This window comes from Microtus oregoni, unplaced genomic scaffold (genome assembly GCF_018167655.1).
Source record: "Microtus oregoni isolate MIOR12 unplaced genomic scaffold, Mior012 000008F_ref0000371, whole genome shotgun sequence".
Classification (NCBI taxonomy): domain Eukaryota; kingdom Metazoa; phylum Chordata; class Mammalia; order Rodentia; family Cricetidae; genus Microtus; species Microtus oregoni.
The window spans coordinates 15,407,935-15,433,947 of NW_024543067.1; the positions used below are offsets into that span (position 1 = coordinate 15,407,935).

The 26,013-nt window shown below is 45.5% G+C and overlaps 1 protein-coding gene across 3 annotated transcripts in view; it reads left to right on the top strand.

The window, feature by feature from the left end:
• Clvs1 (clavesin 1) overlaps positions 1 to 26,013 on the top strand; it is a 113,110-nt gene that overhangs the window by 10,835 nt on the left and 76,262 nt on the right. For 2 of the 3 annotated variants that reach the window (XM_041657019.1, XM_041657020.1), the window contains exon 2: positions 679 to 1,303. In XM_041657019.1, coding sequence (XP_041512953.1) covers positions 849 to 1,303 — 455 coding nt within the window. In that variant the 5' untranslated portion in view covers positions 679 to 848. The remainder of the gene's footprint in view (positions 1 to 678; positions 1,304 to 26,013) is intronic. The other variant, XM_041657021.1, reaches the window with a different exon arrangement.

Sequence of the window (26,013 nt, forward strand, 5' to 3'; positions counted from 1 at the left end):
TGCTGCTTACTGGTGTGCTTCTAATGGTTTTCTCAAACTGATTTCTTATAGAATCCAGGACCACCAGCCTGTTGAAGGTCAGCCTTCCAGCCCTGGGTGTGTCTGCCACAACCCACCCCACTGCAACAGTACTCTTACCATTAATTAGGTACCTTGAGGTCAGGTTAGAGTGACCTTTAGCATTATCATAGTACTGTAAGTTGTGAATGGCTGCTTTTAAAAGACGTGAGGGGCAGATTTCTGTCTGAGACACTTCTGTTTAAGAAACGAGGAGAATGGGAAACAATCAATTGTACAGCAGCCATGCCTGTCCTACCTAGGCCTGTGAACAGTCCCATAAAGCATGTTTTAGCAACAACCACCACAACAAAACCTTTCATTAATAAAATAATACTCCATTGATACTTTGACCAAAGGGAATTATCTTAAGGGGTCACTCACTATAACTAAATTTTTTGTGAATGTATTTCAAATATTTGCATATCAAATATTTAAGTTGTTGCTAATAAGGGCAGATGCCCTAACTAAAGCATCATACACAGTTTAGTTACAGGATATGCACTCATCAGTACTGATGATTTGTATATGTGCTGTTTTCTAGCTAGGGTCCCATTCATTTGCGCCTAATTTCTCTGCATCATCTCTCTCTTGTTTCTCTTGTGTGCATTTGTTTTTCAGTAAGCCATGACCTCGGTTTTCATTCTGGTTTGGATGACCATCACCACATAGGGTCTGAATGTCCGGCTGTTTCCCAAGGACCGGAAGAAGCCTCTCTGCTTGTCTGTTTTGGGGGCAGTCTTGTAGGAGAACCATTGAATGGGCCACGGAGTCAGCGCGCTTTCCCGTGAATGGGACCAGTTTCTGTTCTTCCCAAACCTCAGAGCTTAAGCACTTGGGAAGGAGATTTGGCCAAGATGACGCACTTGCAGGCCGGGCTCAGTCCAGACACGATAGAGAAAGCCCGCCTGGAACTGAATGAGAACCCGGACGTTTTACATCAGGACATTCAACAAGTCAGAGACATGATCATCACCAGGCCTGACATTGGGTTTTTACGTACAGATGATGCCTTCATCCTGCGTTTTCTCCGAGCCAGGAAGTTTCACCAAGCCGATGCCTTCAGACTCCTGGCCCAGTACTTTCAGTACCGCCAGCTAAACCTGGACATGTTCAAAAACTTCAAGGCAGATGATCCCGGCATTAAGAGGGCATTGATTGATGGGTTCCCCGGAGTGCTGGAAAACCGTGACCACTACGGCAGGAAGATTCTCCTGCTGTTTGCTGCCAATTGGGATCAGAGTAGGTAAATGTAGATAGTGTCTTTACTTGGCTTTGTTTTGACATAGTGCATCCTCACTGCATGCTGGGGTTGTGTGGTTTAGGTCAAGATTCATTCCACGGTTTAGGACCCAGGTGTAATGCCATCCAAAGGCAAGTTCACGGGAGAATCATAGCCTCTGAGTTGTACTGGGCTTTACAAGGGAGTGTTCCATTCATCAAAATGGGATTTATTTTATTGGTTTGGCTGATATTCTAGAAGGTTCACGTATTCTCTTCGGTGTCATCACCTTTAGTATCAACAGCACAAAAAAAAAATTGGATTCACTGGATTGGTTTCTACACATAAAATAATTTTGTGGATTCTCTTTGTGACTTTAATATCCTCTTCTGGATGCCAGATTGTCCCTACAAATGGACTTCCTTTTTAGAGCCACAGCTCTATACGCCGGAGGCTGGGTATACCATCCTCTTCTGTAAGGATGCTCATTCCTCTCCCTAGTCTCTCATACCAAAATATGGAGTCATCTTTGGATCTAGTTCTAATATCTGCTGCCCAAATTCCACCCACACCCATTTTTTCTTTAAAAAAAAAATACATTCCTAGTATCTTCATTTCACTGCCTCCATAGGTATTGTTTAAGTTTGTATGATGTTCAGTAGATAATCTTTTGTGGTGATTTCTACATTTTCTACTAGGTACTCGTACGATCTCGTTTAACCCACCCAAGACCTTGTCATGATAAAGGTGATTGCCATTTACCATACTTCCCATTTTATGCCACACAAACTTGAGAAGTTAAGGGCCTGGCTTCAGTGTCACACAGCAAGTGAAACCAGAAGGGAAGTTGAGTCCTGGTCCTGTGAGTTGAGAGCCAGTTGACTCAGCCCAGTTAAATAATGCCACTGTGAGTTTATGAGACCTGGGTTTATGAGACTGTGAGTTTATGACACCTTCCCCATGTCTATCTCTTAGGGGAGTAGCGCAATAAACAGTCAATGTCGAATAGGGAAAAAGTGAAGGAGGAGCCGATCTCCAACGCGCTATCTGTGGGTGGAGCCTTCACAAGAACATCATGGATGCAAATTTTGTGTTCGTGGGAAAGCACAGGCTTAATTGAAAGCGTATTGAAAACCTTTCCAATGCTATTGATAGGATTTTCTAGCCCATCTTTCTGTTGCCTTATGTCACTGCTTTTTCTAAGAATAGCAGTAGTGCAGGAGGTCGTTCCGATCATTGACTATTTCCTGGGTGACAAATAGAGGCAGGACCGCCTGACTCTGCAAAAGTATACATGTGTTTCAACACAATTACCCTAGACTTCAGTCAGTTCTGTGCCTGGAACACTAATAGTGATGCGGGATTGACATCCTCTTTGTCGAGTTCATGCTGCAGTTAATGGTGAGCCTTGCTTTACGCTGCTCCGCTGATGAGAAAAACAGCTGGATTTTTACATTCGCTCATCTGCAGCATTCAATCACTGAACACGTAGAGGGTGACTCTGAGGCACTTAAGACAATGGAGACAGCATGTGGTCTTCATCAGTGAAGACCCATGTGCAGTTCACGGCTCATAGATGGTACAGCGTATGCACAGCTAGCCCCTATACTGAATAAGTCCTCCTGAGGCACATGAGCCATAGACACAGCATCTAAACCGAATGGAACAGCCCTACTCCCAAGAATAGCACATTCGCGTTTTGGATTTGGGAACTGGAAGGATTTGATGATTCTGGAGAATAACAGGCTCACACGGTTGTGCTAAATTGTCAGTTTTCTGGGGTTCCATCTTCTAGGACAGACTCTGTGCTGAGTACCACTGAGCAGTGATGTTCACAGATAGAAATGAACCACAGTAAAATGCTGTATTTCGCTTAAGATTTGGTCTGAATATATCCCCAAATATGTTGTGAAGAAATAAGAAGTAACAAATCTCCGAGGAAATAATGAAAATGTTTATGATTATTATAACCTTGAACAAGCTACTTTCTTCTCTGTTCCTTGCTTTCCTCCTGTGTAAAATAAGCTTCTAGCTCTAATGCCTCACGAATGAGATGCCCATTCAGCCTCATCCGATGGTCTAGAAGGGATGCTCAAAATCACTTTATAGGCTCCCCAGTCACTCAACTTTTAAAAAACAGTCTCCTTCTTCTCCTCTTTATCATAGTTCCATGCCCTAATTTTCTCCTAACTATATAATTTTACCCAAACCATTTTACTGTTCACAGAATGATACTAGTGAGTCTATTTGACATTAAATTAGATGCAAACAAACCAGTTTGATGTGCCCATGTCAGTTAGTGGTTATGTGACTTTAGACAAGGAGTCCCTCTGAGACTGGTTGCTCTCCTGGAAGGCATGGAAAGAATGGTGTCTTTATGTGGAGGGGACAAAGCAATGTCACACTGGAGTTCATTGTTTGGCATACAATAAGCATTTAATAGACACTGGCTTTGGGCATTATTACTAATATTTTAAAAATCTGACTTCAAAAGTAATGGTGGACAGATGGCAAATAAATTAGAACTGGATTCAGGGGGACAATATTTCAATACCGGAGTGGGATTGTGCATTCTCTTCACCATTCACCTATGTAAAGCACCTGCTTGCTCTCCCCAGATCTTAGCCACACAGATCCTGCCCAGATGAGGTCCAGTATGCCAGAGAAATTCTCACAGCTTTGCAAAGTGATTGCTTCTCTCTGGGGACTTAGATGATCAGGTAGTGTCTTGAAGGTCTCATGTGAAAAGTTTACTGAGATTAAGGTGATTATTAATATTTATTAAAATGATGTAAATATCATCCATCTTGATCCAATACATGTATAAAAGTGACAGGCTGGGAGCAGGTCACAGCAAAGGCGTGACAGCAACTAAGCTAGCAGAATTCAAGCTTGTCTTGCCCAGTGGTAGAGGCTCCAAGAGCAGAAATCTGGCTTGTGATTTGTGAGGCTGCCAGGCTGGGCTGAATGAGGTAAATATGTAAATACTATATACTCATTCACAGCGTAAATACAGCCAGCCTTCTAGAGCTAGCAGAATTGTTATCCTAGTATACCAACTTGAAGGGCAGTGGGGACACAAGGAGACACCCTTACTCCGTGATTCCTTTGATCTACTGACTAAGAATTCACACTTTGACCCTTTAAGGTCTCTAAAGAAAACCTGTTTCTTCCCTTTTTTCCCCTGAGCTGCAAACTTGGGTCTGAGCCTTTGCTGCCAGGACGCTGGTGCTGCAGAGGAAAAGACTAGCAGAGGGGCACATGTGTATTTATCCGTGGGTTTACTCAGTCAAGAACAAAAGTTAAACTTGGGTCCCATCATTTTACTTCTTAGAGTCCCCTTTTCTCAAGTGGAAACTTGGTAAAACATCAGGCTCCTTAGACTGCTGCAAAGACAAAGACAAAGCCTCTCGTGGGAGTGCCCAGGACACAGAAGAGATTTAAATGACAAATCCTGAAGCCAGGTGGCCACCTTAGATCTGAGTTACCTCCTGACCAGTCACCCTCCCCCCTCTGGAGCATGTAGTTGAAATCCTAACACCCAGTCTCTCACTTGGAAAGCAAGGGCAGTGACCACACGTTTGACAGGTTGATGTCTGGAAGTAGTTTAAGAATAAGAAAGCCCACACAGGTAAATCCCTGGGATACCAGACCAAAAGATACTTTCTAAACACAGAAACCTTTGATAAAATTATCAACTTTTTGCACTTAGAAAACTGTGAAAATTGTAACCATGTCAGACTGTAATGTTCATTATTTTCTCCAAAGTCTGTTTGGGCTGGAAGGCTCCAAGAAGAAGTTTAAAGGGCTCATCTTATTTTTGATAACATACTTAGGTTATAAGAAAACAATTAGGGACTCCAGTTGACACACGTTAGTCTATAGCACACTATAACAGCATCCATCACTCTGTATGCAGACAAGCTGTTCCTGCCCCAAGTTTTAGAATGGTGGAAACATGATAGAAGATTGTAACTGGAGGTATTTCTCCCACCCACCTTAATATTAATTACAAACTGTTTGACCTATTAGTTCAGGCTTATTATTAACTAGCTCTTATAACTTAAATTAACCCATTTCAATTAGTCTATATTTTACTACAAGGCTCGTGGATTGTTACCTCACACCTTGCTTCTCTAGCGGCTGCTGGTATCTCCCTGACTCTGCCTTCCCTCTGTTTAGATTTCCCACCTGACTCTATTCTGCCTGGCTATTAGCTAAATTGGCTTCTTTATTAACCAATGGTAATAAAACTTATTCATAGCATACAGAAGGGCATCCCACACAAGAAGATCTGCTACACGTAAGAACATGGGGAGATGTATGGACCATTCCTGTGTTAGTATTATTGCCTCCCACAGCGGGAGGTGCAGAATCAACCTGCGATGACTCTCCAGAGCTGACGTAGCCAAAGCTCCAAGTTCAGCAGGTGCAAGGTGGCGGAAGTGGCCACAGGAGATGAGCTCTAAGTCAGTTCTTTCTTCTGATCGGAACCCTGAGACCATACATTAGGTGAACCTCTTAAAACTACAAATAAGCTAGCTGAATGAAGCTTTGCAGGAACATTCAAGAGCCTGTTACATCTGGCTCAGGCTCTGTGCCTCATTCAGTTTGGTTGTCCTGAGTTACAAAAAAATCATGCCAGGAAAAGGGACCAAATTCTTACTTATCCAGGATGAATACCTCAGAATAAAGAAGAAAGGAGGTGGGGCCAGGAAAGCCGCTAGGCATCTCACTAAGGCCAGGTGAACCTTGTTCTCCGAATCCCAAAGGCTATTTAAAGGGAGATCCAGCAAAAATGTTTAGCCCCCTGTTCTTTATACAATAACACCACTGGGATCCCTATGGCAGTGATCAGTTTTCAGGAAGAGTTTGGAGATGAGCTGGAGAGTGGGTGTGGTCACAACACCATGCTAAGGAACACTGCATGCTTATCAAGTGCTTCTCATATGCTAAGAAGAAACGCTCTTAGGTAGGCACTAATAAAACCACATTTAGTAGATGATGAGTTAAGGCTCAAAGAGGTTAGATCATCTGAGGTCACACAGCTGCAGAGTGCTAACATGGAAAAGAATCTCATCCCTAATGCCGGGCGGTGGTGGCGCACGCCTTTAATCCCAGCACTTGGGAGGCAGAGGCAGGTGGATCTCTGTGAGTTCGAGACCAGCCTGGTCTACAAGAGCTAGTTCCAGGACAGGCTCCAAAACCACAGAGAAACCCTGTCTCGAAAAACCAAAAAAAAAAAAAAAAAAAAAAAAAAGAATCTCATCCCTAACTCTTTAGGTACAATACCACGCCACACGGCTCATCCCTAACCTATCTGCCCATCGTGGACTATGTCAGGCATTCAGGAATTCATAAGGAAGCATTGCCAGTCACTTTTGGTCTTAAGGGACATAGAAGATCTTGTCGTCCCCAAAGCAAATCCTTTGTCATATTCTATTCTAATCCTATAGAAATCTTCAAGACCACAGGTTTGAAAATCCTCCTGTAGTCTGCTAGTTTCATTTTGTATTGTTGTGATGTACACCATGACCCAAAGCAACCTGGGAGAAATGGGTTTCTTTACCCTACTAGTTATAGCTCACCACAGAAGAAAGCAAAGGTAGGAATGCATGTCTGCCTAAATGAATGGCTACTTCCCAGGAAGCTCTATGAATCATATGGCAATCACCATTTCAAAGGCCAACGGATTTGAACTTAAGGACTTGTAAGGATTCAGTGTACAAAGTTTGGTGGACAGAGTGTCTTTCCCTGTCACTGATCCTCCCAAATTCTCATCTTGTATATAAAACACTCTCGGATGTGGGAAAAAATTCAAGGCCTTAAGAATAATATCTTCCCTTTCAAGGCAGGTTCTGGTTAAGGCAACCGGATGAGCTTGGCATCAGTTCCTCCATTTGAAAGGGTGCTGCAGTTTGAACAATACTCTCAATGCAGTCTTAATTGCTGTCTATTGATGTGATAAAACATCAAGACCAAAAGCAACTTGGGGAGGGGAGAGTTGATTTGGCTTGTACTTCCTAGTCATAGTCCTTATGAAAGGAGGCGCAGGCAAAAACCTGGAAGAAGGAAGAGAAGGAGAACCCTGGAGAAACACTGCTTGCTAGTTGCTCTCTCTTACTTGCTCAGCCTGCTTTATTGTATACTCCAGGATCACCTGTGCAGGGAAGACACCGCTCACAATGAGCTAGGCAATCCCACATGCACCATTAATCAAGAAAATGTTCCACAGGTTTGCCTACAGATTGGGGGCATTTTTCTCAGTTTCTCAGATAGTCCTAACTTCTGTTAAACTGAGAAAAATCTTACCAGTTTAAGAACATTATTATTTTAAATTTTAATTTTTATTTACATTTATTTGTTTGTGTGTGCATAAATGTGTATACTAAGTTATGCATATATGTATGCATGCATGCATGTGTGCATGTGTGTGTGTGGCGCGCACATGTGTGTAGACCAGAGAAGAACTTGTGGGAATCTCCTTCCACCATATGGGTTTTGGGGATCAAGCTTGGCAGCAAAAGTTTTTATCATTGAGTCAGCTTGCTGATTCCCGTGGTAACACTCTAAAAGGCTAGTGTCACTTAAAGAGAGCCCATAGAAAGAACATTGTCCACCACGGCCTTCTGTATTCTTGGAGATTTTCCAGTAGGTGTGGCAGGCACTTGAATGCATACATTGCTCGCTATTCCTATGTTGAAGCTCCTCAAATTTTTGAGAAACCTGGGCAGCATTTTCTGACCACTTCCTGAGAAGGAATCTATAGAGCTGAAGAAACCCTGTGGCACATGCTCAGGCTTACCAGTCCTTACCAGAGCACTGAGCCTCATCAGTACCCAGCCAGCAGCCCTCTTGCCCTTTAAATATGGTTGCCAGAGAATCACTCCTGAACGGTGATGTATAGAACCCTAAGCAGCTGCTGGAGATGATGAAGTGCCCATGCTCAGCCAAGGCTGTAAATCAAGCTCCCAAGCCATTTATTGGGAGTGCGCTATAAAGCAGTGGAAGTTATTGCTGCTGCGCTGCAAAATGTAACTTTAGACAAGGAAATAAAGAGAGGCTAAATTTTGTTCTGAAGGTTTTAACATGATGTGTTCTTCCTTGGCCCCATTCTCTTGCTGCTTTTTTATTTTTTTATCATTTTTTCTTTGCCTCTGTTTTTTTCCTAATCACTAGGATGTGGGTTCCCAGGGAGTGCCTGCTGGGGTTGGGGGCTGGGATAAAGGGATGAACTGGGGAGAGGAAGACTGGAGGGGAAGATACCTGTGATCCCCTGGAGATGGGGGTGGGGAAGCAGATGGTCTATTGCTCCGCTCGGGGTGAGATTTGGGGGTTGGATTTGGAGGAGAGGACAGAGATGTGAAATGGGCAGTCAGCCTAACCGTGTCACTGACTGGAGTCAATTGTCTTCATTTTAAGTAGAGGGTATTTGATCTGGAACAAATCACTACTCTGGCTTGAGCTTTGGTCTTGAGGCTCTCTCTTTCCCTCTCCCCTTTATTGGCCTCCTAAGTTTGGGACCTGCTTTTCACGAATGGGGCACCTAATCTCCGATTCCTCAGAAGGTGCTGGAAACTCTTTGTCCAGGAGTCGAGTCCCCTCCCTAATACAGCTGGCTCAGGCCCTCTCTCCCTTATTTTGCCTTGTATAATTTGGCCTCACTTTTCTGATCTAAATGTTCCTGCTGCGGCCAAAAAGCTTCTGTCCCTTATTTTGCCTTGTATAATTTGGCCTCACTTTTCTGATCTAAATGTTCCTGCTGCGGCCAAAAAGCTTCCCTCTCTACTCCTCCCCTCTCGTTAGCCCTTCCACCTGTGTTGGTGTAGTTTCTCCACTTCAGCCCCCGTTCCCACGAGGAGGGAGTGGGCAACACAGTAGCAGAGAAGAAACACCTCAGCCCGCTGGGTACCTGGAGGCCAGGGAGCTCCTTCCCTAGGGGTTATCTAGTTGGAAGGAAAAGCAAGAGCAAGCAGGTGAAGGAGAGGGATGCAGATCAGGCCTGCGGCAGACAAAAAGGCTCTGGACACAGTGGTCCTTGAAACCGAGCTGGCCGATATGGGAAAACCTATATTGGTTCCATGGATATCAAGGACCAAGGCTCACGTGAAGAGCAGTAAGGCTTAGGAGCTAGGCTGAGGCCAGGACCAGGAAATCTGGTTTTATGCCAAGGACACATCAACTCCTGTTCGAGTTCAACATCTGCACCCAGAAGCTTTGTTTTTAGCATGTGCGCCAACCATCAGCTCTGAGCAGCTTCTACAGGAAGCTGGTGGGGGCAGGGCTCCGGGACCCCGCCCTGGTATCTGTAGCTACAGAGCTGGTTCCAGAAGCATCCTCTTGGCTTCCTGACCTTACGGGACGGAAACCTGAAGCAATGGAAAATCCGGATGAGTCAGCACGTTCTAGGCTCTTTTCTGTAATGCAATTACTAAGATGATTGAGTTACGTGCAATTGAATTTGAGAGTGAAAGAGAACGAGTCGAGGATGCGCGTGCAGATCCCTAGGCTAGTGATTCTCTGCAGAGCCCAGTGGACATGAAGAGTATTGCAGGAGCCACAACAGGACAGGAGCCACAACAGGACAAGGGCGGGCCCCGGGAGAGGGTGGAGGTCAGGCTGGAGAGGCCTGTGGGCTGTGTGACTGAAACTTAGACCCCTCACTGAATAGTAAGGCTGTGGCAGGACATGACTCGATGGTTTGCCTGCAGCTCCTAATTTACATCCATACTCTCCGTCACTGTGTACCAAACATCCAGAAGCAAAGGCTTCATGACGTAGACGCCGCCATTGTCAGAGATGCTAGCTTCCATCCCGGGCAGATGGAAGGCCTTGCCTTGTTCTCAGTGAATAGCTTCCTGTTTCTACTCAGTATCTCTTCACCCTGACAGGTCTGTGTAAATTCTGGCAATAACACACTTCCTCACGTGTTTTGGAGGGGCTAATCCGTCATGTGATTTCATCGCATGCATGCATGCAGATGGGCCAACTGCACCTCCCACGGGGGGGAGTGTTGCAGCTGGTATTTGCTCTGTGGAACCTTCTTAGGCTCAGCCTTGGCTGCCGTATATCTTTGGAAAGGAAAAGTGTATTCTGGACAAAATTGAATTTCCAAATAATGGAGGGAAGCCTTTTGAGGCCCAATTTAAAATTTTATTTCATTCAACTCTGTTTAAAGTGAGCAAACCTGCTTACACACACTTCAGCGTTTGGTGGGAAGCACTGGTTGTGAGGCTAGTGATTCTCCAGCACAGCTGTAGATAACCTCACGGAAAGATGGTTCCTGTAGTATGGGGGCCTTGCCCCCTGCTACACTGCCCACACTGGCACGCTTTATGAGTTAGCTAAAACTTGTAATGCTGTCTTCCTTTTCTTTTAGCAATAGCCACAAGTACTTCTATTTCAGAACTCTCCAACCTTCCTATTTCCTGTGGATGGGGAAGTCAGGAAAGAAAACTCGCTGAAAGAATGCTTTGGGTGTAGACCTATGAAGAATTCCAAGGAATGGGGTAAATAAGCGTTGCTAAGCATGGATTCACAGCCCTCATCTTTATGCCCAGAAACACGATCTACCCAGAGCGATAACAGGAAGGGATTTCTTTTTAGTGTCCTTCTTCACACTCTCTATGGGCTCACCTTCTTTCTTGCTGAACTAGATGCCAAGGCAATAACTTTCTTGACAAATGTAACATGTTAGAAAATATGGCTTCTCTTAAATAATGTTACCTGGGTATATAGTTTCATATAAAAACGACTTTTCCTTAACATTTGAAGATACTGATGGGTTGGTTACATGTTGGCATGTCTTTAGAACGGGTGTATCCACAGCCCGACTGCTATTTCTAATTTGCTTTTCCTCTGGTGCCTTTCAATTTGCTGCCATATCAAGGTACTCTGTTTACTTTTTACTGCTAGTTGGTGCTTGAGTTTTGGTTTTGACTCATTATTTATTTAGTCTTTGAGAGGCATCCACTGAGCATGTGTTAGTACTATGGTGTCTCCTCCGCCTTTGGACTTCCTGATTGTGTTCTATCCTTTTCTAAAGTACTACATACTTCAGTAGATTGTTTAATATACTTTTCATAGTTGTCCTTTTTGTTTTTAACCTCAATTTTAATGCCACCAAAATATAAACTCCTAGAAGGATAATAGGCATCTTCAGATTCAGTTCTCCGATGGATCTCAAGTTCTGAAACAGCCATTGGCAGATATTATCAGGTGCTCATTAAGTCAATGTTAGATGAACGATCGAGTTCTCCAGCTTGTGGTATATTCTGCTCATATTTACACAAGTAAAGATACTCTTCAGGTATGGAGGAGGAAGGTACAGTCTGTGGCTTTCTGATAGCTTCAAGTCCTGATCGCCTAAGAAAGGGAAGCTGTACATTGACTGGGAATTGGAGCCATCATCCTGTAGATGCGCATCCAGGGGTAAATCATGGAAGAGGGGCTACTCATCTCTTTTCTGAAAGTCTGCTCTTCTAAGGCAAAGTGTGCCCAACCTTAGGGACTCCTGGAACCTTCCACTGCTGTCAATAATCTTCCATTCCACCCTAACAGAAATTTTCTTATCAAACAGTGAAACATATGCTTAATTTAGGAATGCATTCAAGGATGCTTGTGCTATGCATTGTAACAGATTCAGCTCTAAGAGGGGGTGGACCGAAGTGATGCTCAATATTGCTCACAACCTTTTGTAATTCCGGCTCCTGGATGTCTAGTGCTGCCTTCTCATCTCTGTGGGCACCAGGGTTTCACATGGTGCACATTCATACGTGAAGACAAGCACTAATCCAAACGAAGTAAAAATAAAAGTCCAATGTGAGTACATTGACCCATTATATAGCAATGAGACAAAAAAATAAGTAACATATAGACAAATGTGCGGTGTTCACAGTCTCCTTCCTTAAATGCTGGAGACGCGGGAGACTCCCTTCCCCTTGACTGTTATCCACTTTCATCCAGTGGTGTGTTATCTATACAGCTTTACTAAAGACCTGTGAGCTTCCTGTGCATCGTCTCCGTGTTTGTGCTGTGCTTCCTCCTCCATCAACTGTGTTTGAGGAACAGGCACTACCAATAGCTAAGCAGCTGCTGCATGACAATTCCTCGACTTTCTTTGTCTCCCAGGTACCATCAAGTATTCCCAAGGTTTTAATAAAAGCCCTAGGGCCACAGCCTTGTTTTGGCCTTCATGTTAAGGTCATATTGTGGGCTGATCATTTATTTGCTTGCAGGACAGATTGAGATGACGAAACAGTTTAGTTTTCTAACTCAACAGTCTCTGGGCCCGTTCATCTTCCTTTAAACTATACTCAGAACTGAAATCCTCCTTCTTCAGTTCATCTCATTTGACGTGATTTATCATACACAGCAGAGCGCCAACTGACACTGTCAACTTTCTGCCAGATCCATGAACTCATTAGGTAACGTTTTCAATGCTCTGCCGCATCTCAGAAAATAGTCTTGTAAATGTTCCATCACTCCATAAATGGATTGCCTTTCCCAAGCCTTTGCTAGCAACCTCCTTCCTGCACTTCCAGCCTAAATAGCAGCCTTTTCACTGTCTTTTGGCTGTTGCCTGCCCACCCCCAAGAACTAAATCCAAGGCCATGTGCATATAAGCATGCCTTTCCCATGGCAGGTCCCCACTTCCTGGTTCCAGTGTGGGTTTATTGTGGTTTTGGCACCATGAACTGTATCAAAGCTGAAAGGCATATAGCAGCACTGGGTGAAGATGCCTGGTGATTCTGGGGGTCAGTTGGGTGACCCTGTGCTGGTTTTACGTGGCTTTCCTCACATGGCTGGCTGTTTTCAGGTAGAGCGCTGGCTATGAGTTGGGTGCAGCTGGAGCAGTTGAGGAGCTGGACCTCTGTCTTAGAGATTTTATTGCTGTCTGTTTGACCAGGTCATACTGTGGAGCCCGAGGTTGATTTCAGCACTGCAATTCTCCTGCCTCAGGCTTCTAAGTTCTGGAACTGCAGATATATGTTATATTAAGCTCTTCTATATAGCGTAACTTGGATTTCTTGGGGGAACGATGGCCACACACTTCTAAGAAAGAAGGTGCAAAAGCTACCAGATCTCTCGAGGTCTGGACTCTAGAACTGAGCTGTCCCTGCTGATCAATGCAAGTCACACAGCCAGGCAGGCGGCAAGGGAGTGAAAGGAGATCATGCCTCTCTGTGGCACAAAGACATTAGCGGTGAATATGGCCTGAGATGGGAAAGCTTTCTAGCCATTAGACAATGTATCACAGAAGCCAACGGCAATGAATTGTATTTCTTATGTCATGAAGAAGATCATCTCGTGTAATATGCACTGTAATAGGTACTTGTGGAAGGGAAGGAGGAAGAATTGAGGTCAAATCTGATGCTCTATTTACAGCAGGCCCAGCTGCCAATGCTCTCCAAGGCGTTTTCTTCTGGTGATATAGGCGATTTCTCTCCACATAATAAATGTGACCACAGAACTGCTGATTTTATCTTTTAATATTTGAAGACCATAGAAACACAGCTCGGTTCAGCTGCTAGATTTTCGATTTAACAGTGCTCATGAATACGATATTTGGGTGATTGCTGAGAAAGCAATAAAGTAGAACTCTGAGACCAGAGGGAGGAAGAGTCACACACGTGTGAGCACACCTGCTTTATGTGAGTGTGAGTAGAACTCGTGAGAAGTACAGGGAGAATTCAACATGGACTGGAGGCTTTTATGTCAGCTGGACACACCCTCAAGTCATTTTAGAGGCAGGAACCCCAGTTAAGAAAATTCCTCCATATGATCAGGTTGTAGACCAGCCTGTAGAGCATTTTCTAAACTTGTGACCAATGGGGAAGGGCCCACCCCATTGTGGTGTCATCTCTGGGCTGGTGGTCCTGCGTTCTCTAAGAAAGCGGGTTGAGCAAGCCATGAAGAGCAAGCCAGCAAGCCACACCCCTTCATGGTCTCTACCTCAGCTCCTACCTCCAGGATCCTGCCCTGCTTGAGTTCCTATCCTGACTTCCTTCAACAATGAATAGCAATATGGAAGTATAAACCAAATCAACTTGCTTTTTGGTCATGTGTTTCATTGTAAAAAACAAACAAAAAAGCAAACAGAACCCTTTAACTAAGACAAACCCTCCAAAGAATAAGGCAATCTATTCTCTTTTGCAAAGGGAGACCTCCCAGCATATATTACGTATATTGTAATAAGTTTTATCTTGAGGTATCCTAAATGACTTGGTATTCAGAGGTGAACACAAATGTATAGACCTTGGTGTAGAGGTTCTTCTCTGTCATGGCCCTGTCTTTATGTTTTGTATCCATAACCTCATTTAATATTCCTATTCCTCTACAAGCAGATTAGAAGATGGACAACTTCCTTAGATTCTGCCTCCCTCGCCCATCAGCAGTTAGAGCCAGCTAAGTTAGTAGCATGGATTTCTTGTCTTTTCCTGGTTAGATTACTTTACATGGAATCAGTATTGTCCCGCGTTACCTGGTGCTGTGACACGGAGGAGCGAGCACAGCAAAGTCTTCACTTCAGAATGCAGGCAGCTGGGTTGTAAAAAGCCTATCTCAATCAGTGATGTCATCCTGGGAGGAACTGCACCACCGTCTTTACTCGATTGGTCTTAGTCAAGAGAGTTTCATATGTCAAAGTGTGTTCTTCCAAAACACTGTGAGTCAGACATTACTCTGTCTAAGTAGAAAAAATAGGCTTTGGAAATCTTGTGACTTTCCAGAGACTGGCGTCTAGAAACAGGGGTGAGACTATTGGGACAAGGAACTTAGCTAACCTGCCCTGCCTTTCAGTCTTGTTCTTGCCACCCAGAATCTTATCACCATCACAAACGGTCTTTTCTTCCTTCATCATCCTGCCTTCATTTCCACAGATCCTGCTGCAGACGGCGGCTACCTAACTTCCTGATAGGCTAGAAGGCCCACCCCCCGGAGTGGGTGTTCATGTCTAAACTGCCACGAATGGATTTTGTGCTTCCTGTCTGCGTTTTCCTGTGTCAGAGGGAGTTAGATCTGGAAGCAGAGGCTGTCTTTCACTGTAACACCCCTGTGTTCCTCTCCTGCTTTCTGTTTACACTGGACATTTAATGATGGCTGCCACAGCCTGACCCAGGCATGTCGTGAGGGATGGACTACAGCAAAGACGTCAATCGATGACAACCCCAAAACCTTCCTAATGTGGACCCCCACATTGTTTTAGTTCCTGTTGACATTCCCTTTTATTCCTAAAGAATTGTTCTTTCTGCTTTTGTCATTTCTGTATTCTCTCCTCTATCCCTCTTCTCTCTCTTCTCTCTCTTCTCTCTCTCTCTCTCTCTCTCTCTCTCTCTCTCTCTCTCTCTCTGTCTCTCTCTCCCCTTCTCTGGAAATTACCTGAATGATCATTTATGTGCCTGCCCTGCAGTGCAGCTACGACCCATCACCCCTTCTCCATCCTTCACGGAATCCCTTTTGCCTTCCCTAGACATCTTCTCTGATGTTTTCTGGATCCCACATGTTTTTCTTTCCTAATTTATTGAAAGTCCACAAGCTGCGAAACGTATTGTATGCTCCCACTAAGCTCGGTGAAAACCAGCACATTGGCAGGCGATGTCTCAGCATCTTGAAGGCATTGCTTCATTGTTGGGCCTCTACTGTAGTTGTTAAGTCCGGTGATCTTTTAATCCTCGACCTTTCTCATGGTTTCTGCTCCTTTTCTTCTTCCGTTCTCCTGGGAGCATTGCCTGCTGTGCTGTAATTTCATATGGCCGTGCTGGCTAACGGCTTCTTTCATAGTCTTAGCTGAGAGCTCTGTGTGCCCATTCATTCTGAAAAACCATAATCTCCAGCCAGGGGTTTTTTCTTACATCACACTATTAAATTCCCTCCAACGTTTTCTCTGGGGTTTAAATTATTGTTATTTGGAGGCTTGGCCTTGATCTCAGGCTGGGATTGTCTGAAGCCCTTCCCTGTCCCTGCACCTCAGGCTGAAGTGCCCTTCTGATAGGTGGCTGTCTGGATATGGACCTGCTTCCTCAGAGTCTTCCCTGGAGTCCCTATGGGTCACTTGCCCTGTTTCCAGGAGCTTCTGTCTCCTGAGCATTTCCAGGACTTTCCAAAGTCAGTTGACTTGTTTCTTCCTAGCTTGCTTTCTTGTCTCTGTTGGACAGCCACCACTGCCAAAGTCTGCCACTATGCCTCACCTGCCACAAGTGATTCATAGGCATAGCTTGTCCTATAGTTTTGATCATTCAAAAGCATACCTTTGCCCTAGGTTAATGATGATCTAGCTGAAGGTTAGATAAACTCCCAAGCTCAGTCTGACATCTGATCAGATGTCATCTCAAAGCCGAGGCAGCCTCCTGCTTCAGCTTCCTAAGATCCAAGGCGACAGGCATGAGCCACCCTGTCCACTCTGTCAGTGCAATCAACAGTCTTAATGGAAAGGTTTATTATATGGCGCTTTATCCATATATTTTTCTTACACGAGCCTATGATCCATTATTAACTGGATGAGGTAACATTGAAAATATCTGTATGAATTGTCTTTTTCAAATTTCAGATGTATTTATTTATTTTATGTGCATGAGTGTTTGACCTAAATATAGGTATGTGTTATCACATATATGCCTGTGCCCAGAGAGGTCAAAAGAGGGGTTTTGATCCCTTGAAACTGGAGTTACAGGTGGCCTTGACCCACTGTGTGGATGCTGTTTATCAAGGCCAGGCCTCCTATAAGAGCAACATGTGCTTTTAACCTCTGGGCTATCTCGCCAGCTGCTGTATGATTTGTCCTTTAAGGCCTCAAAGACTTTAATTCCTTTATTTTTTGTTTCTGCCTTTTGATTATATTTTGACTACATTGCTTAGGAAGTGAAATTGTTTAAAAACAGCCTCCAGAATAATTAGCATAAATAAGAATATGGAGAACCTTGGGGGCTTAACGAATTCATAGAAAACTCATGACAAATAGGTACAATATGAAGTAATTATAATCAGAAAACCTTCAAATAATCAACTCTCAATCATCTAAGACTCATCTAGGATGTGGTGATCCCAAGAGTAACAGTAGCCCTGAGAAAGAGAAAGAAAACTTAGAATAAATTTCAAAATGAACAAAACTATCCACAGTCAGTAGCAAAGGAGAGGGGCTGGTGCCATAGAAGGGATGCTGAGACCCCAACATCTGCCAGGTCTTCGGGGCAGCCAGGTAAGGAGAGAGAAGCAAGTGTAGAAAGGAGAATGAGGGCATGGCATAAAGATTCCACCCATCAGAGCACCCATGACATAAAGACCCCACCCATCAGAGCACCCATGGCGTAAAGACCCCACCCATCAGAGCACCCATGGCGTAAAGACCCCACCCATCAGAGCACCCATGGCGTAAAGACCCCACCCATCAGAGCACCCATGGCGTAAAGACCCCACCCATCAGAGCACCCATGGCGTAAAGACCCCACCCATCAGAGCACCCATGACGTAAAGACCCCATTCATCAGAGCACCCATGACGTAAAGACCCCATTCATCAGAGCACCCATGACGTAAAGACCCCATTCATCAGAGCACCCATGACGTAAAGACCCCACCCATTAGAGCACCCATGACGTAAAGACCCCACCCATCAGAGCACCCATGACGTAAAGACCCCACCCATTAGAGCACCCATGGCATGAAGACCCCATTCATCAGAGCACCCATGACGTAAAGACCCCACCCATCAGAGCACCCATGGCGTAAAGACCCCACCCATTAGAGCACCCATGGCATGAAGACCCCACCCATCAGAGCATCCACTGTTGTGCCCTTCATGGAGCAGGAGCTGCATGTTGGCTTTGCATGGACCAGAGGCCATGTTCAAGTTCCTGAGGGAAAGACAGAATCTAAACGGAATTTCCTTTATCAGGTGTTTTGTTCTGATTGTTCTCTGGGGAAAATGGTTCATCTAACTACTAACAGGGCACAGGACAGGCCCTTGGAGGTACTGTGCCCAGCCTTGTCTTTGCTAAGTAAAGGGTTGTCTGCGGGGGCCCTATTGTGGGTCTTCTGGGGAGATGAGCTGGTCCTCAGCACATGAGGGGTGGGTGGGGTTCTGAATTGCTTCTACTCTCTAAGATCTTGAGAAGCAGGGCATTTGAGTACCATCAGCATCAGTAAGCAAGATGGCTGTGCCTGAGCAGAAGAGAGGCCGGGTAGGAGAAAGCTGAGGCAGGTATCTCAACAGAAGGTAGCCAGTGAAGGGACACATAAGGATGCAGGTTGCCATGGTGATACAGAGAAGGAGGGACAAGCAGCCTTGGCTGAGCTTAGATCTTAGTGGATGACCAGGATCTACTCAGGTGGAGTATAGCCCAGAAGCCCCAAACCAAGGGATACCAGTGGAGATCATGAGGGCGAACATGCTTTGTAAATCCAAGCCGTCAAGCTTACCTGAGAGGGGATGGGAGAAAATAGGTTTCTCTGGGTGATGGAAGGTTCCCTTCTAGGGTTGCTACATCCGTTTTCTTCACAATAAGAGTCTCTTTGTAAATATCTAGTAAAAGAAAAAAGACAGGTAATACATGGGAGTTTATTTTGAGCTCATTTTCCAACACCAGATCATTGCTGTCTTCCTGCATCAAACTTATTGTCTCCAAAGTATCAACATTGGCTTTGTCAAAGCAAGGCATTGTCTTCCTTTATTCTCTTTGAGCAACAGACTGCTGTAAAAACAGATTTCCTCTTTGCACCTTGGAAGTAGTAAACAATATCCAAGCCTCCAGCAGCCAGGCCTTTCCCTTTGTTTGCTGTTGAGTGGCTGGCTGGAAGGAAACCTATGTATCTGAACCAGGGACATCCTACATGGCAGATTACTTTGTCATAGCCCCAGAATGGGGACTAAGGCAAGGGTCTAGCCGGACAGCTGTCCAAGGGAATGAGCAATACCAATGGTGGTAAGAATTCAGTGAAGAAAATAAAGTGGGCCTATACCCACCCACCTGCTGGGCCCTCCTGCCCACACTACATTGCCCCCGGGGTCAGGAGCCCGAGCTAGTGCTGTAGTTCCACTCAGATTTTCTTCCAGGGACGGTCTCACATTTTCCCCCATTGCCCCCTCTTAAGAAGAGCCACATTTTCTCCAACTAAGACCCTTCACCAACCTCCTGCTTGCTGTTTGGTCCTTTTGGGTTGTCATTTCTTTTCTCTCTCTCTTATTTTTTTATTTATTCAATGTGTCTTTCGCATCATGCATCTGGATCTCATTTACTTCCCAGTCCCTTGTCATCCACCCTCTGCCCCTGCAACTCACCTATCCCCCGAAATAAAACAAAATTTTGAGAGGAAAAAAGAAAGAAGGAAAATAAAAAAATCTTGTCATGGAAGCTGTATTGTGTGTGACCCGGTGAATCATGCAGTGGACCCTTTTGTTCTATCTGTATGTCTCTACTTGTAGCTGGTCATTGCAGAGAATCATTGGTCTGGTTCGAGGCCTCTGGTTTCTACTACACCATTGATGCTGGGCCCTCATTGGAAACCCTGTTGGTTATGCTTTTGTTGCCCTGTGCTGTGGAAATCTTGTAGCTTTGGGTGTGCGGATCATGCCCCTTTCAGCAGATCATAGACAGGGTAGATACTGGGATGGGCCAGGACAATCCCGTTTCTGGGCCCCCAGCAGCTGTGGGCTTAGTCAGCCCACCAGTTCTCCCTGGTCCTCACCACCAGGGTGAGCTCTCCAGCATGGCCTCAGCTACTTCAGCCTTGCAGCGGTGAGCAAGGGGCAGTTCTGCCTTCATGCCCTCAGTCAGCTCTCCCCCACCTGCACGATCAGGATCAGCTCTCCTGTGCTGCCCAGGTGAGGTGCAGGGGCCGCTCTCGTAAGTGGTGATTCTCCTGAGAGGTGGGGGGGTGGGCAGCTCCAGCTCCTCCCCCTGTTTTTGTCATTGATGGGCGGGGTGGGAGGAATCTCTCCTGTGACCATGTCACCACAGGCTAGATGAGTAATCTTCCCTGCTTGCAATATCAGGGCTGGGTCACCCGCCTCTCCAACACCACTCTGCCATGCTGCCTAGGTGAGGAGCAGGGCCCGCTGGCTGTCCTGAGTGCTGCAGCTGGCAAGTGGGAAGGTCATGTCGCTCATCTGTTGTAGATGGTAGGGGGTGGGGGGAGGGGGCATTTCTCCTTCACCCACTCCACTGCATGCATGCCATTGCCATTTCTAAATGTGTTGTGAGGGTTATAACAAAAGGGGGAAATGTCCTCCCTGAAGCTAAGCATCCCAGAAGTAAAACTATACCCCTTGTTACCTCTTTCTGTACCACGGACACCGCTGTCTGGCATAGGCTTGCTTGGTGAAGTGAGTAGAGCCTTCCTTGTTTCTATCAGTATGGCAGGGGAGGTGTGTGTGTGTGTGTGTGTGTGTGTGTGTGTGTGTGTAAGAGCGAGCAAAGCAAGAACAGGAGACTTAGGGGAACTAAAGCTCAACCATCCTAGTAATAATAACAGTGCAATAGTGAAGGGAGGAAAGAAACCGGACTCCCTAAAACTCATGGTAGAGCCCAGGAGAAGCCCAGTAATGGGACCATTCCTAAGCATCGATTGAAGTAGGAATTACAAAATACAGACAGCTAAGGGAAGATAGAAGAATGAATGTTGTCTACCAGTGATAAGGAGAACAGAGAAGACACGGCAAACAGATCACCCATGTGAGTCTGCAAACAATGAGGACAGGATACAGCAAGAAGACCAGACTGGGAAACACGGATGCTCAGTGTCAGCCTGGTCAGAGAGTCTGGTCCAGGGTGGAGGTTGCACAGCTTGTGTTCACTTCTTTCTCATACTGTGACATCAGTAATTCGGCACCAGTCTGTCTGCGCTCGGCTTCCTTACCTGAGGAAGGTGACTGGTGGATCACACCAGATAGCTCTGTGTTGAACACAGGAGCACAGAGGCCGGGGTCCTTAATGCTTAGCTCCTCCAACCCTCTTCCAGCCAAAAGCAGTGAACAAGAATGGCTCGTTAAGTTAAAAGCCCTCCAGGTAGGGCACCTGTCTTTGCCCTTCTAGCCACCAGGTTTTCTGTGTCCATCCAGCTCTAAACCCTAAAGTTGGCTCCTCACTCCTGACTGCTGATGTAGGCTCTTAGAGGCCCAAGCAGTCCCTCTGTCTTGTTTCGGAGAAACCATCCCCACCCAGAATTCCCATCATTCTAGAACTACCAAGGCTTCTTCCATCTTTTTGAGATTTCCGGTGTTGTATGCCACTGTTTGGATGTACTGCCATCTGATCCAACCAATTGCAAGTTGGTAATCTGTGGTGTGTTTGTACGTAATCCTTTATTCTAGAAAGCAAATTTATGAAGTGGGGCATTATTGTCTTTTTAAGTGAGAGCCGAAGACTAGACTCATTAACTAACTAACTCACCCACGGATAAGAGAGAGAAGCAGGCTGTAGGAACACCCCTAGAACTTAGTTGTAGCATCATCCTCTTGATGAGCCTGCCCGAAGGATGCTCCTGTCCCCTTGCTTTTCTAGAAGAGGCCACTGAGGCTTGGGCATGTTAGGCAGATTCTTAAGATCACCCAGCTAAATAAAGTTAACAGGCTTCCAGCCCTGAACATTCTGATTTCCAATTAATACGTTTGTTCTTTCCCGAATTTATCTGCCCTCACAACAGCAGATTTTTCCAGAAGGAGCCCTTGCTCAGTGTCTCTGTCCCTGCCTCTGGGGTAGAATGTGATCGTGGTCTCTCAGACTGAGTCCAGGCCTGGGAAACACTCTGGGGCCTGAGTTAGGAGTTTCAGCTGCCTGTCTCCCCCCCCCCCCCCAGCCAGGAGATGCTGGTTGCTGAGCTTTCCAGTGTATTCATGCCCAGATCCAAACAGAGCCAGGCGGGGTCTGATGTATCCGGCACTTGCCTCTCATTGTTCCAGGGTGGTAAGTCTGGTGATCAGAGGAACAGAGGAACGGGCTGTGTGTGAGCATGGCTGCATCTATTCTGAGAGGTCGAGATGCCCTGGGGAAGGAAAACAAGTGTGCCTGCTGTCCTTCATTGAGTCACAAGATGCTCTCCTTCCCTTAACCTTCATAAGAAAGACTGAGGGGACTATGGTGACCCAGGGAAAATCCATATAGGACCTCAGGCCTGGTGCACTCCAGCCCTTGTCCTGGTTGTCAGAACTGCAGGGGCAGAGCTTAGCTTTCCCATCCAAGTTCTAACTAGGCCTGACCCTGCTTAGCATCCAAGATCAGAGGAGACAGGTGCCCTCAGGGTGGTATTAATGAAGCAAGGAAGCACCAGGCAGAATTCGGCTGTTGATGGGCAATTAGCACCCTTCATGTGCTATTCAAAGGTGAAGCCCTGAGCTGAGCCAGTGACCTATGGCCTGTATCCTTGGAGGGTCACCACATGTCCCTCAAGGGGTGACAAAATGACCAATTGCTAAGCATGTTCTTTGAGGGGACCTACTGAGAGCACCTCTCCGGTTTGAAGTGGTCGACAGGTCTTGGCAGTAAAGGGGTATTCAGAAGAGCCAACCCTGAGGCAGGATTGAAAATATTAAAATGTGAGAGGCGAGATTAGCAATATGTACGAGGGTTCCTGAAAGAAACCTGGTAGAATAAATGCATATATCAAAGGAGATGTGTTAGACTAGCTTAGGGGATATCTGCATAGCCCAAGGCTGGCTGTTTCATACTGGAAAGCCCCAGAATCCAGTAGCGAGGCTGGAGGTCTCAGCAATTCCAGTCTGGTGCTGATGGGTTGGTTGGCAGACGCCTCGGGAGCGTCTGGTCTTCAGTCTACACTGGAAGCCCAAAGACGTGGGTTTCAAAATCAGCCAAGGAGTGTCACAGCCGAGTATGAGGACTAGCCAGTGAGTGTGAGGACAAGGAGACAAAAAGCAGCTTGTCCTCATGTCCTGTTGTCTGGGCTGTCACCAGAAGGTACACGGATGTTTAGAGTGGCTTTTTCTGCTTTAAATAATGTGATTAAGAAAATCTCACCCAGGGGAGCCCAGAGGCTTGAGTTTGAGTTGATTACAGATTCGGTCAAGCCGACAGCCAAGATTAGCCATTGTATTCTACGGAACTCTGGCCTGCCTTCCTTCTTTCCTTCCTTCCTCTCCGCTTGTTTTAATCGGTGAACTAAAACTGCTTATATTTATGACAAACAACATGATTTTTTTTGAAATGTGAATACATTATGGGATGGTTAAAACATCTAATTAGCATATTCATTCTCTCGCAGACATAGTTTTCTGAGGTGTAAACACTTTAAAATCTAATCACAGCAATTTTTAAAATTACAATTTTGGGCTACAGTTAAGTTATAGTTATTAGCTATAGTTATCATGATACACAACAGATCTCTTCTCTAACTAAAATCTTGTTACTTTGACCAACATCTGCCCCACCCCTCAGCTCCTGGTAAGCCGTTCTACTCTGCTTCCGTGTTACACAGTTGAGTAAAACAACCATACAGTGTTTGTCCCGTGTCTAGCACACTTCATGTTTTATCGTGTCCTACCAGTTCAAAAATCATGTTGTCAAAATTGACAACATTTTTTTTAAAGCAGAATTATAGTCCCCTCTGCTTATATACTGTGCTTTATCAATTCATCCATTGGTGGAAAGTTGGTTCGATTCCATATTTTAGCTGTTGTGAGCAGAGCTGCAAAACACAAGGGGATTCAGTGTTGCTTCTGCGTGCTGGCTCCTTTGTTTCAATCCTATACTCAGAAGCGGGCCAATGAGTCCTAAGATGCTTCCATTCTTAATGCAGCTGAGGGGTTTCCACACCATGGGGGCTGCCTTATCACCGGACACATTTTTAATTTGGATGAGTTTCAATATTGTGCTCTTTGGAAGCAAACAGGGATTTTGCTTCTGAACAATTTCTCTGTTTTTAATGGACTCAATAACTTTAATCTCTGCTGTGGGATGTTTTTTGAGTTGGCACTTTGGGAAATGCAAGGATGATTTGATGCCCTGCGTCTGCTCAGCTTTGTTTTGAGCCTTAGGTATCCGTGCTGTCAGCCCCATGAAAGTGTTGCCGGCGAGGCGCGGGCTGGAGAACGACAGCCTTGAAAGTACTGCTGATAAAACATATAATTTCAAAATGTGCCAAAAGGAATAAATAATGCCTAGTAGGGAAAAAACAGAAAACATCTCCTTTTCAGCTACAAATCACTTTGTTGTTTGCCATTTCCAGGCATGCTAACAAATAAATTTTGTCCCACATGTTGCTAAGCATCACTCTGTTTGGAGGGAACCAGGCCTGCAAATTGCTGTGGGCCTGAAATTGGATGGCAGCATGAAGCCGTCAAAGATAATAGACCTGTGTTAAAATTCACAAATGAAGGAAGTGGCCCTCTGGCTTGCCCAAGCAGGCTCTTTGTCATCCGTTCTCAACACACGCAACATGTTCACAGCTGGCTGTCCGATCTCTTCGGGGGACCTTTTTCATTATACATGCTCAAACCACTGCCCCGCCTTGCAGACCAGGAATTCACGTCTGCGTGCATTTCCTCAGACATCCATCAGGAGGCCGCTAATCAGTTTGGGACCCACCGTCTGGTGTGGTCATTCTGGTGACCCTCCCTGCCTACGACAGCAATCTAGTCTGATTTGTTCGGCACAGTCGCTTGGGCAGACAGTTCCCATGGGGACGAGAACTTTGTTTCAGACAAAGAGAAGTATACACGAGAGACAGGCTGGCTGTGTTTTTTCCTCTTTAAATCAAGAGGGGAGGGGACAGTCAGAGCTGTGCCAGCAGATGGGCCAGCGCTACCTGAATTGGATTGATGGCTTTAAAAAGGATTCTGCAGGACCCAGAGGGTGCGAACAGTGCTGGGTGAGCACAGCTGCTCCCTCTTTTCTTCAGAACTGTGACGAGTGGAGATTTTTTTTTTTTCTAGCCAGGCTTCATTATGACATGTTTTAATTGAACTTTGGAAAGACGGAATAGTGCCAAAAAGGGCTATACTGGGTGCCAACATGATCAAAGGGCTCAGTGATTGACAGAAGCGTAAGGAAATACGAGAAATGGAGACCCAATACTGTAAAAGTCTGACTTTTGTCAAATGTCCATTTGGGCTCAGATATTGCAACCACAGTGGCCTTAGGCTGTCTAACAGGGGCAGGACCTCAGTGTTCTACTTAATTAAACAAGACTTCAGGTGAATTTAACTAGCGTGTCACAGATCCCTTCAAATGCATAAAGGCAGGGTTGGGAGATGACTTTGTTGGTCAAGGGACAGCCATGACGACCCGGCTTTGTATCCCCAACACCCACATAAAAACAGTCGGATGTAGAAGCCTACATTTATAAGCCCAATGTTGGGAAGACAGAGACAGGGGGATTCCTAAACCTGCTGGCCACTCGACCTGGCCATCTCCCAGGTGTAGTGAAATGTCCTGGCCCCTAAAAGAGTCAGAGAGCGGCTGAAGAAAACACCTGAAATGAACCTCTGGCTCCCACTTCCATCCACAACACTTCTGCATGTGCAGCTTCCTTCGCCATGCACACGTGTGTGCAGCAGACACAGTGCAGAGAAGTGCTATCTCCTGGTCATTCTGATTGCCTGATTTATAACCAACTGTTTATCATACATACATGGCAAAGTTTATTGGTTCATGGTCCAGGTTGGCATTGAAAAACAAAGTTTACCATGCTTCTCGGTGGCTAGCTGCAAGAAGGGCCTTCCTTTAGATCAGCTCTGGAGCATAGAGACTGTCCAGTGTTGGCAGGTCAGCTGTTTAACAACAAAAGGAG